This window comes from Mytilus galloprovincialis, chromosome 6 (assembly GCF_965363235.1).
Source record: "Mytilus galloprovincialis chromosome 6, xbMytGall1.hap1.1, whole genome shotgun sequence".
Classification (NCBI taxonomy): Eukaryota; Metazoa; Mollusca; class Bivalvia; order Mytilida; family Mytilidae; genus Mytilus; species Mytilus galloprovincialis.
Genome location: NC_134843.1, coordinates 40,203,725 through 40,216,852, shown reverse-complemented (window position 1 = coordinate 40,216,852; position 13,128 = coordinate 40,203,725). Strand labels below are relative to the sequence as shown.

The following is a 13,128-nucleotide window of genomic DNA, read 5'->3' as shown; positions in this document are numbered from 1 at the left end:
TGTAACCTATAGAGAAATGACACTTTTTTTTAATAAGGCTTTGAAAAATATCAAAAATTGTCATTTAGCTCGGAAAAAATGTGAAATTGTGAGAAACGGGATCAAATGGACTTTTCATCAACGTGAATTCATGCTATAGTCTGTTTCCTATTTGTATTTATTTCTATATCTGAATCTAGGGTGGGCTCGAATGTCGACAAAGTATGAAGAGAATGCAACGTTTTTGTGATATCTACTGTTTCTATCGGAAAAAGCATGTATTTATTTTGAATTTGAAGGTAAATTTTGGTTTTTAACCTTAACGACCGTGTCTCAGTTGCTATTCTAGCAAAAAGCTAATTTCGTGAAAATTGGCCAAAAGGGTCCCTAAGCAAATACCAACGATTTAGTTAAATTGCAAAGTAGAAAAATTGATCTTGGCATTGAATATCGTAGTCCAAGAATAGTTTCTCTTGCCAAAGTAGAAATAGTATCATATTTGCAACATTTGGAAAAACTATAGTCTGTTTCAAAAACGTGTTTTTTCAAGAAATGGTTTCATATATAGCCATTCTTCAAAATTCGATGTAGCTTTTCCATATCAAAACGGTTTTGTCGACAATATGATCAGTGCTGGATGACCTTCGAAAAATTAGGCCAATAAATTAACATTATCTTCATGTCTCTTTGACCAGTACCGTATTTGGTGAAAAAATCAGTTTCAATTTTAGGCCTGATCGGCGGGCAAAAACTAATTCTCCAAATTCAGAGAGTGATCAGATAATGTTTTCAAGATGTGATATCATCTAGATAGACGCCAGCGCGACTTTTGGCGCGGGCGTTTAATTTTCGGAAATTTTTTTCCCTACCGTATAGGTTACAAGAGCGCAATTATTTGTTTACATTTTACCGGCAAGTTTTTTACCCCAAGATGGTACTCAGAATAGAATCCTATACGGCTTCTGATTGGTTGATACAGGATTGGAATTACATTTAATCGAAAGCTTATCCAATTAGGTTTAAAAATTGCCGAAAATCATATTCACATTTTACAAAGTATAGAAAATATCTTCAATTTCTGCACGTCGGAGCCATTAAAAATATGCCTTTTTCATTAAGCGAAAAAAGTAGACGATTTTTTTCAACTGCATTTTAAGTCAATTTGAGCCGCATGACCCTATATTTTTTTTTGGTTGTAATGCAACACTGGCATTTGTACTAACAGGAACTGCCACCCGATTTTCCCTAGTTTGTGTAGTCTTCGAGAAAAAAAAAACGGAACACTAGTGGTACCCTATGGAAAATGCATTACGAATAATTGCGCTCTTGTAACCTATAGAGAAATGACACTTTTTTTTAATAAGGCTTTGAAAAATATCAAAAATTGTCATTTAGCTCGGAAAAAATGTGAAATTGTGAGAAACGGGATCAAATGGACTTTTCATCAACGTGAATTCATGCTATAGTCTGTTTCCTATTTGTATTTATTTCTATATCTGAATCTAGGGTGGGCTCGAATGTCGACAAAGTATGAAGAGAATGCAACGTTTTTGTGATATCTACTGTTTCTATCGGAAAAAGCATGTATTTATTTTGAATTTGAAGGTAAATTTTGGTTTTTAACCTTAACGACCGTGTCTCAGTTGCTATTCTAGCAAAAAGCTAATTTCGTGAAAATTGGCCAAAAGGGTCCCTAAGCAAATACCAACGATTTAGTTAAATTGCAAAGTAGAAAAATTGATCTTGGCATTGAATATCGTAGTCCAAGAATAGTTTCTCTTGCCAAAGTAGAAATAGTATCATATTTGCAACATTTGGAAAAACTATAGTCTGTTTCAAAAACGTGTTTTTTCAAGAAATGGTTTCATATATAGCCATTCTTCAAAATTCGATGTAGCTTTTCCATATCAAAACGGTTTTGTCGACAATATGATCAGTGCTGGATGACCTTCGAAAAATTAGGCCAATAAATTAACATTATCTTCATGTCTCTTTGACCAGTACCGTATTTGGTGAAAAAATCAGTTTCAATTTTAGGCCTGATCGGCGGGCAAAAACTAATTCTCCAAATTCAGAGAGTGATCAGATAATGTTTTCAAGATGTGATATCATCTAGATAGACGCCAGCGCGACTTTTGGCGCGGGCGTTTAATTTTCGGAAATTTTTTTCCCTACCGTATAGGTTACAAGAGCGCAATTATTTGTTTACATTTTACCGGCAAGTTTTTTACCCCAAGATGGTACTCAGAATAGAATCCTATACGGCTTCTGATTGGTTGATACAGGATTGGAATTACATTTAATCGAAAGCTTATCCAATTAGGTTTAAAAATTGCCGAAAATCATATTCACATTTTACAAAGTATAGAAAATATCTTCAATTTCTGCACGTCGGAGCCATTAAAAATATGCCTTTTTCATTAAGCGAAAAAAGTAGACGATTTTTTTCAACTGCATTTTAAGTCAATTTGAGCCGCATGACCCTATATTTTTTTTTGGTTGTAATGCAACACTGGCATTTGTACTAACAGGAACTGCCACCCGATTTTCCCTAGTTTGTGTAGTCTTCGAGAAAAAAAAAACGGAACACTAGTGGTACCCTATGGAAAATGCATTACGAATAATTGCGCTCTTGTAACCTATAGAGAAATGACACTTTTTTTTAATAAGGCTTTGAAAAATATCAAAAATTGTCATTTAGCTCGGAAAAAATGTGAAATTGTGAGAAACGGGATCAAATGGACTTTTCATCAACGTGAATTCATGCTATAGTCTGTTTCCTATTTGTATTTATTTCTATATCTGAATCTAGGGTGGGCTCGAATGTCGACAAAGTATGAAGAGAATGCAACGTTTTTGTGATATCTACTGTTTCTATCGGAAAAAGCATGTATTTATTTTGAATTTGAAGGTAAATTTTGGTTTTTAACCTTAACGACCGTGTCTCAGTTGCTATTCTAGCAAAAAGCTAATTTCGTGAAAATTGGCCAAAAGGGTCCCTAAGCAAATACCAACGATTTAGTTAAATTGCAAAGTAGAAAAATTGATCTTGGCATTGAATATCGTAGTCCAAGAATAGTTTCTCTTGCCAAAGTAGAAATAGTATCATATTTGCAACATTTGGAAAAACTATAGTCTGTTTCAAAAACGTGTTTTTTCAAGAAATGGTTTCATATATAGCCATTCTTCAAAATTCGATGTAGCTTTTCCATATCAAAACGGTTTTGTCGACAATATGATCAGTGCTGGATGACCTTCGAAAAATTAGGCCAATAAATTAACATTATCTTCATGTCTCTTTGACCAGTACCGTATTTGGTGAAAAAATCAGTTTCAATTTTAGGCCTGATCGGCGGGCAAAAACTAATTCTCCAAATTCAGAGAGTGATCAGATAATGTTTTCAAGATGTGATATCATCTAGATAGACGCCAGCGCGACTTTTGGCGCGGGCGTTTAATTTTCGGAAATTTTTTTCCCTACCGTATAGGTTACAAGAGCGCAATTATTTGTTTACATTTTACCGGCAAGTTTTTTACCCCAAGATGGTACTCAGAATAGAATCCTATACGGCTTCTGATTGGTTGATACAGGATTGGAATTACATTTAATCGAAAGCTTATCCAATTAGGTTTAAAAATTGCCGAAAATCATATTCACATTTTACAAAGTATAGAAAATATCTTCAATTTCTGCACGTCGGAGCCATTAAAAATATGCCTTTTTCATTAAGCGAAAAAAGTAGACGATTTTTTTCAACTGCATTTTAAGTCAATTTGAGCCGCATGACCCTATATTTTTTTTTGGTTGTAATGCAACACTGGCATTTGTACTAACAGGAACTGCCACCCGATTTTCCCTAGTTTGTGTAGTCTTCGAGAAAAAAAAAACGGAACACTAGTGGTACCCTATGGAAAATGCATTACGAATAATTGCGCTCTTGTAACCTATAGAGAAATGACACTTTTTTTTAATAAGGCTTTGAAAAATATCAAAAATTGTCATTTAGCTCGGAAAAAATGTGAAATTGTGAGAAACGGGATCAAATGGACTTTTCATCAACGTGAATTCATGCTATAGTCTGTTTCCTATTTGTATTTATTTCTATATCTGAATCTAGGGTGGGCTCGAATGTCGACAAAGTATGAAGAGAATGCAACGTTTTTGTGATATCTACTGTTTCTATCGGAAAAAGCATGTATTTATTTTGAATTTGAAGGTAAATTTTGGTTTTTAACCTTAACGACCGTGTCTCAGTTGCTATTCTAGGTCACTTCTCTTCCTTCCACAATAAATCAATCATCATGCCTCTGTGTCCTATAGGTAACATGCATAGTCGCATTTGTCATCCATTCTTATGATTATTCAGATTGAGTTATTTTGGGAGAAAAACGACAAAAAAAGAGTCCGGATATGATTCCGTCATCAGACTGACTTTTAGTCATAGATAAGACTTCCGGTTTGAAACATGCACAAACACAACCAATCTTATGATAGATAACAAAAGATGAAAAATAAATAAGCCTATCAAATCGTTCTCCATGTCATGGTGTTTAGATCGCAAGAACCACAACTATTATACCTCCTTATAGAGGACAATTATTTTTCGCGTTTATCTACATGTAAACTACTTTAATATATAGAGACTCTCTGTATTCTGTCTACTGTTTTTCTTTCAATTGTTTACTATTTAAGGGGTCATACCAGTTGCATATATATTAAAATAAGTAAAACATGTGACACATTTTAAAAAAACCAATCGTATGATAGATAACAAAAATGAAAAATAAATAAGCCATTCAGAGCGTTCTCCATATCATGGTGTTTATAGCAAAAATAACAACTATTATACCTCCTTAGAGAGGACAATTATTTTTCGCGTTTCATTTCATGGTGTAAAGATCGCAAGAACCACAACTATTATACCTCCTTAAAGAGGACAACTATTGTTCGCGTTTACATGTAAACTACGATTATACTACTTTAATATATAGAGACTCTCTGTATTCTGTCGGGGACTTTCTATGTTAGTATAGAAAGTCCCTGATTCTGTCTACTGTTTTCTTTGAAATGTTTACTATTTAAGGGGTCATACCACTTGCATATATATTAAAATAAGTGAAACATGCTTAACTTCATCTTAAACTACCTCGACCAAAAACTTTAACCTGAAGCGGGACTGACGGACGACCGACCGAACGAACGCACGGATGCACAGACTAGATGGGGCATAACAATTTATTGTTGAAAGTGAAAATAGTGATTTGGCAAAAATGAAAGTAAGCCGTAGAGATTAGAGGAGGCAGGGCCTTTTTCGGGGCGTCGGGATCGGGTGTTTTGAAACTCGGGATTTGGGGATTGATCCTTACGGGATCCGGGAATATATTTTTCGATTTCGGGATTTCGGGATATGAATTTCTTTAAATTCTGCATCTCGGGATTTCGGGATCAGGACCCCTCCGACCACCCCTCAAATTAGCCTTAGTCGGTCTTAGTCATTTATACAAGATTCATATCCTACCATTGGCATGTTAGTAAGACTCTCAAAAGAAAAAGCACTGATGGATTGTCCTTAAAGCATATTTTATTAGACTTATAATGGACTATATATAAGCAGTTACATTTATTTGATGTTTGAAACGGTGCAAATTTTTAATTTGATTTGACTTTTACCAAAAGAAGCATTGTAGCAAAAGAGACGAATAATTGTGGTCTGAGGCCAGAAACACGAAAATAATTGAATTTAACAGAAAGGAAACAAATATCGGACTTTGGAAAAAGGGAGAGGGCTAAAAAGATACCTTTTATGAAATTCTTCATACATAATATCTTTTTAAAAAATAATTCTACAACAGTTCACAAGCTGTATGTGCCCGCGATTTCGCGGGTGTGTTCTAGTATGTCATTAAAAGGAATCCCAGAAACAAACAAAAAATCTTTTGTCGAGCAGTTTAAGGCTGTGCACCGCATTTTTTTTCATTATGCTTGTAAGGTGTCATTTTATCGCGCTTTTGTAGCATGTTTTCCCTTCCTGTTCATTTGCATGTCTTTTGGCAAATTCATTTTAAAAATTAAACCCTCTACTGTAAAAAAGATACATATGGTAATCTTTGCATTTGAAGCACGTCTTATTTTCTCTACCTATAGGATAAAACTCTCATATTAATATGTGTATACCAACACGATTAATCATTTGATACAAAAAGATAGTTATATAAAAACGGATATTTCTTAGAATTGAGGGTCATCCTTTAAAAGTTACGGTCATCATTTACAAATTACGGTCATCTTAAAAGCAGTTACGGTCACCCTTGTTATGAATCGCTGATTCTGTTACGGTCATCTCGATTGTGATTTACGTTCATCTTGGCGATTTTTTCAAATCGAATTTCCCGTTTCATGCACATTTCTCGGAAGTAATTAGTGATTTCCGAGTGATTCTTTTATAAATTTACATCGTTTCAATGTATGATTTGTAAAGAAAATGATATAGAAACACTTTAACAGACAATACAGAAACTGACCTAATTTTTCATCCGACATCTTGGGATGACCGTGAATGCAGTTACGGTCATCAGCTTTACCCCAGTGAATGATTGTGATATACAGTCTGTCAAATTTAATGATCTGAGCAGTGACTGCGAAACTGCTTTATGCAGTTACTAGTATTTTACGGAAGCAGATAGGTAAAGTTGTAGTCCAATTAGATTAATATCTATTATCTAAAGACATTTCACTGGATCATTCAATTGAAATTATGCCACCTGCTTTAAAAACATTTCTGTATTGTCTTTTGGATGATGGCAGTTGATAAAGAGTACGATATACCTTTTGACAAAGTTCTTAGATGTATGGCTTTAGCAGAATGTATATTGTCTATAAAAAGACATTAGTTTACTCCTTTACATTTATGTTTATCATAAATGCACCGTATATATGGACACACCTTTGCTAACTATTTAACAAGTTTGGCCGATCATGAGATTAGAAAAATAGAAGATGTTCTACATAGTATTATTTCTTGGGGTCAAACCTTATCCAAGACAACGTCGCCCTAACTACAGAAACAATAAAAGTTCTCAGTTTGACTTTGGTTGGCTAAAAGGCAAGATTGGTCCGATGCCAATTATATTTACTGGTATGATGTCATCCGACTTTCTACAAGATTTGATCTGTTCACGCAAATGTATAGGTATACGGGGAGGGTTGAGATATCAAAAAACATGTTTAACCCCGCCGCATTTTTGCGCCTGTCCCAAGTCAGGAGCCTATAGCCTTTGTTAGTCTTGTATGATTTTTGATTTTAATTTCTTGTGTATATTTCGGAGTTTAGTATGACGTCCATTATCACTTCAAACTAGTATTATACATTTCTGTTTAGGGACCAGCCGAAGATGGCCTCCAGGTGTGGGAGTTTTTCGCTGCATTGATGACCCATTGGTGGTCTTCGGTGGTTGTCTGCTTTTTGATCGGATTGTTGTCTCTTTGACACATTCTCAATTTTAAAATCAATCTGTAGTAGATCTTAATTGTGTCCGCTGTGAGCAAAACCTCTGCTGTACTGATATATGCCCATGCCAAGGAAGTGGTCTTTGTATGAATATGTGGACCGATAAGAATTATGAGATTACATGTGAAAATGAAGCTATGATATTCCGATATCGCAATATTCAGACACCTAAATGGTCTGACATCCCATTGGTCCGACGTTTCGATCATTGAATTATAATTATAATAACGGAATATTAACATAAGATATTCTTGTCCTTCGTTTGAAGCGGTAAAACAATTTATTAAAAAGTAAGTATATTAGTGCCAAAGTAGCCGAACGTCATCACCGGCATCATTAAAAGTAAAAAGTACTTTATAAAGTGTTGTTTAGATATCTCAAGATACAAGGCGGTCGACCAAAGTAAAATCAAACACAGTTTGACGTACAATGAGTGATCATATTTTCCTTGTGATGTTTTATATCAAAATTGTCTATTTGTTGATATAAATATACTGGTAGCACTTTACTCATTTGAGTCATGTTAGTTAGTACTCTTATCATATCTGATTTAGTGATGTAAACGAATTTGCGGTATGATAATAGTAAAAACAATCTGTCCTATGGTTGTCTGATGTTGACGCGGTTGGCAGGCTTTCAAACTAACAGAAAATCATACGTTTCCTCAATTTTAATGTAAAATTCATCATGGGATCTTTCTATTAAATTAAAAATACGTCATAGATTATATTCTCCCCTTGCTTCAAATAATTTGTTTCGGATTAATTATATCAAATTTACAGATATATATGTTTGTAAATACGTGCAATCAGTTGATATGGAGGTCTTATAAGATTTAAATAATGCAAGGGCGACTACAGATACATTTGTGTGACTTAATGGTTGATTTTCAAAGACTCCGAGAGAAAACGTTACGTAACATACATTACCGTTCAAATCGACCAAAATAAATAAATACTATGACAGAAATATATTTTCCCAACAGTAATACAGTATTCCTATAGTATTGTTTCGCTTTTGCATATGTTTTGACTCGATTTTTTTCTACTGGAGGTATCCGTGAATAGAAATTGCACCCATGACCTTTGACCCCGATTTAAAAAAAAATACACCATGATTTCTTTTAACGACCGGGATATTTAGAAAGTACACATTCTCAGCTTTCCAGTGATTTGTAATAACATTAACGGTACCAATTTTTCTGCACCAGATGCGCATTTCGACAATACATGTCTCTTCAGTGATGCTCGTGGCCAAAATATTTGAAATCCAAAGCTTATATAAAAGATGAAGAGCTATAATCCATAGGGTCCAAAAAGTATAGCCAAATCCGAGAAAGGAATCAGAGCTATGCATGAGGGAGATACATTCCTTAATTTATAATAATTTCTAACATTTTGTAACAGAAAATTTTTATAACACAAAAAATCCGTATTTTCATGCCAGTACCGAAGTACTGGCTACTTGGCTGGTGATACCCTCGGGGACTAACTTAGCCGTACGTTAGGAAGGTGCATTAGTAATGTAAATTTGGCTCTCATATCACTCGCCTATACAACACTACAAAGCAAAATAACCACGTTTCGAACATCGGTATACTACTGTTGCCTTTACGTTGTATTTTTCTAACTTAAAACAAAGGACAGCCATGTATCCATAAAGTACACAGAAACTTAGGAGTTCAACAAAAGTAAGACAATGAAACGTTTTATTTTAAGTAACCGTCAGTAGGAGAAATGCTCAGACTGCATAAAAGATATTTTAGTACGACGAAAACATGATTAATTACAGTACACCAATAACGTGATTCATAATTAGAGTACGCCGATAGTGTGATTCATAATTAGAGTTCGTCGATAACATGATTCATAATTAGAGTACGCCGATAACATGATTCATAATCAGAGTTCGCCGAAAACATGATTCATAGTTAGAGTACGACGAAAGCATGATTCATGATAAGAGTACACCGAAAACATTAAGTATACACATTTTACCTGTATACTCCAAAATGCTTTTGGTTATTGTTGTCGTTAGACTGATATTTCACACGCGATTCGCATATGCCATGGACATAATTATACAAAATCATTGACATGAACATTTTAGCTCACAATTTTTTTTCCACCGGCAAAAATGTTCGCTAGTTTAATCAAATAATAACATCAAAGTCACTATTTTAGTCAGGGAAGGACTATTTTTTATTATGTTCTTAGTTGAAGTGGGAGAAGTGATGGTATGAAACTTTTATTCCTAGAAGTTTAACATATATTTCCAGATCACAAAAATTAACTGCCAGTTATTTTCGTCTTGTTTAAACTACTTTTAACACTCTCTATTCTGGTTTATGTTTATTTTCTCATTCGTTCATAAATGATCATAACTTGATGGCAACTTATTTTTTATGACAATAGTTTGAATGTCAAAATCATAATAGCTCATTGTTTTAGAAACTCGGCGTTATTAAACTTTAAAACCATAAAAGTTCATAAAAATACCAATATACGTATACTTTAAATTTATTTAACCATTTTTTCAAATATAGTTTTACAAATTTAATATATACGATTGATGATCTCTTTTAATACAAAAGAACAAAAAAAAAAAACTGATAAAACACTTTTATGACTTTTATAGTCACGATTTGCACTTGTAGATCCGCAAATTTCCTGTAGTCAACCAGGTATATTGGAAAACAAACGCGACACATTTATTTTTAAAAATCATGCTTTACATGTGATAATAAGAAAAAAATATAAAACAGATAATGAAGTACAAAAAATGGATAGTAAAAAAGACCTAAAGACATCCATCCTTCCATGCAACAAATTTTTAAGAGAAACAAAACAAACAATTATAGATATATGTCACAAATAAGTACCAAATATAGAAAGTTAGGTCTAGATATACATGCGGTATGGGCTTTGCTCATTGTTGATGGCCGCACGGTGACCTATAGTTGTTAATCTCTGTGTCATTTTGGTCTCTTGTGGACAGTTGTCTCATTGGCAATCATACCACATCTTCTTTTTTTTTTATACAATTGAAACTTTGATATTGTACATTTAATTATTAAAAAAAAAACCCTCATCATACTAGATACATTTTATATCGAGATTTAAATATTGTAAACCAGACGCGCGTTTTGTCTACAAAAGACTTAGAAATGACGCTCGAATCAAAAAGGCCAAGTATAGTACAAAGTTGCATCGAAGAGCATTGAGGACCCAAAATTCCGAAAGGTTTTGTCAAATAAGGCTAAGGTATATATTCATGGGCTAGAAAAAATAATTTTAGTATTTCGATAGATTTGTTTATATTTCATTTATGATTATGACCATACCAGAACACTGCAGTGCTACATGCAACTACTGGGCAAGTTTGAAATACCTTTTGAAATGGCGCTCGTTGAAATTTTCCTTTACTAACTCTTCCCATGTTAATTTAACGTCTTGAATATCGTCAATATTGGCGATTTTCCCAGAAATATTCTGTCAATCATATATACCATATTACAACCCAAAAAGGACATTTTTCACAAGCAGTTTGATATAATAATAGGTCCTATCGTTTTAACCCGACATTTAAGTATTAACATCCCTCAAACTAGACTATATTTCTACATAGGGACCAGCTGAAGCAAGCCTCCGGTTGCATGATTTTTGAAGACCGTTTTGAGACCTTAGACTGGTTTGCTCTATGGTCGGGTTGTTGCCTCTTTGACCCATTCCTCGTTTCCATTCTCAATTTAATTTTACATTTATGTTCATGTGCATATCAGACCCTAGGTGGTGATGATCCTAACTTTTGTATCATTTTAATTTTTGTGTCACGATTGACAGCAAAGATTTCAGAGTCTCTTTAAATATCCAATACTCGTCTTGGCTTCAAACCAACTTAATGCTCAACAATTATTAACCTTAATCTTTTAATGAATTTAATGATTGTGTTGGTTTTGTGTCGTCGTGCTGCTGTAACATTAAAATATACCAAATATTCCCGTAATTTACTTTGATTATGCTACCAATAAATTCTATTTTTTTTTCAGCTTCTACAGCTTTAAATTGACATATGTTTTTCGCGCACTATGTATTTTTTTAATTGAATATTTCTTTCTTCCAGTTTTTGTGATATTTTCTGATTCCGACGTCTTAAGAGATTTTCTGTATGCTGCAGACGAGCTTTCAATGACGGAAGGTGATCATGTGTTCATTACGATGGAATTGTTCCCTAGTGATTGGCTAGGATACTACACACAGTTCCTTCGAGGTATGTTAGCAGAGACCTGAAGCAAGACGAGGAAAAAATCCAAACAAAATCAAACTGTGCCCCATAAGCATTCAATACTAACATGTCACAATTTAACACCCTGACAATTAAAAAAGAGGAGAAAAAAAGACCAGCAAATAACAACTACAAGCATATTTATTAAAAATGGATATGAAAAAATAGAGCAATCCAAAAGTATATAAATAAAGGCAACAGTAGTATACCGCTGATCAAAACATATAAATCGATAGAAAAAAAAAACAACAAAAAACAAACAAATCCGGGTTACAAACTAAAACTGAGGGACACGCATTAAATATTAAAGAAGAACAATGACACAACATTAAAATGTAACTCACACAGAAACGAACTATACATTAGACAAAATCTGATGAGAATAACAAATATAACATCAAAACTAAATACATGAATTTGGGATAGAAAAATGCCATGACACTGTCTTATAATAATATAAATTCAGCCTCAAATATAAGAGGAAACAAACAGCATAAAAGAAACACAACGTTAAAATGTAACACACACATAAACGAACTATAATATTACAATGGCCATGTTCCTGACTTGGTACAGGACATTTTTTAAAGAAAAAAAAATGTGGGTTGAACCTGGTTTTGTGGCATGCCAAACCTTCCGCTTTAATGACAATGCTAAATATAACATTAAAATGACAACACAACATTACAGGACTACAATACAAATAAATAGGAGAACATATTGGAGAAAAGAAACACATGAATAGCTAACAAAAAAGCACCAGGTTTAAAATTTAATACGTCAGAAGTGCGTTTCGTCCACATAAGACTTAATAGTGACGCCCAGATACAAAAGTTCGAAAGCCAAAACATGTACAAAGTTGAACAACGATGAGGACCAAAAGTTGAAAAAAGTTGTGCCAAATACGGCTAGGGTTTTCTGCTTGGGATAAGAACATCCTTATTATTTAGAATAATTTATACTTTTGCATATAGTAAATTTTATAAAATTACTATATAATAGATATACATGATAAAACTGAAGTATTAACTAATTACAAAAAAACAAACCGGGTACATTGTTCCTTACGTCGTAACTACAGTCCCCTTCCCTTTCATGAATGTGACCTACCGAATTATACTATTTACCGGATTTGTTATCACATAAGCAACACGACGGGTGCCACACGTGGAGCAGGATCTGCTTACCCTTCCGGAGCACCTGAGATCACCCCTAGTTTTGGTGGGGTTCGTGTTGTTTATTCTTTAGTTTTCTATGTTGTGTCGTGTGTGCTGTTGTTTGTTTGTCCTTTTCATTTTTAGCCATGGCGTTGTCAGTTTGTTTTAGATTTATGAGTTTGGCTGTCCCTTTGGTATCT

The 13,128-nt window shown here is 33.8% G+C and overlaps 1 protein-coding gene across 1 annotated transcript in view; it reads left to right on the top strand.

Moving 5' to 3' along the window:
* LOC143079558 (atrial natriuretic peptide receptor 1-like) overlaps positions 1 to 13,128 on the top strand; it is a 171,140-nt gene that overhangs the window by 110,874 nt on the left and 47,138 nt on the right. Inside the window, exon 3 of the mRNA XM_076254967.1 lies at positions 11,610 to 11,756. Coding sequence (XP_076111082.1) covers positions 11,610 to 11,756 — 147 coding nt within the window. The remainder of the gene's footprint in view (positions 1 to 11,609; positions 11,757 to 13,128) is intronic.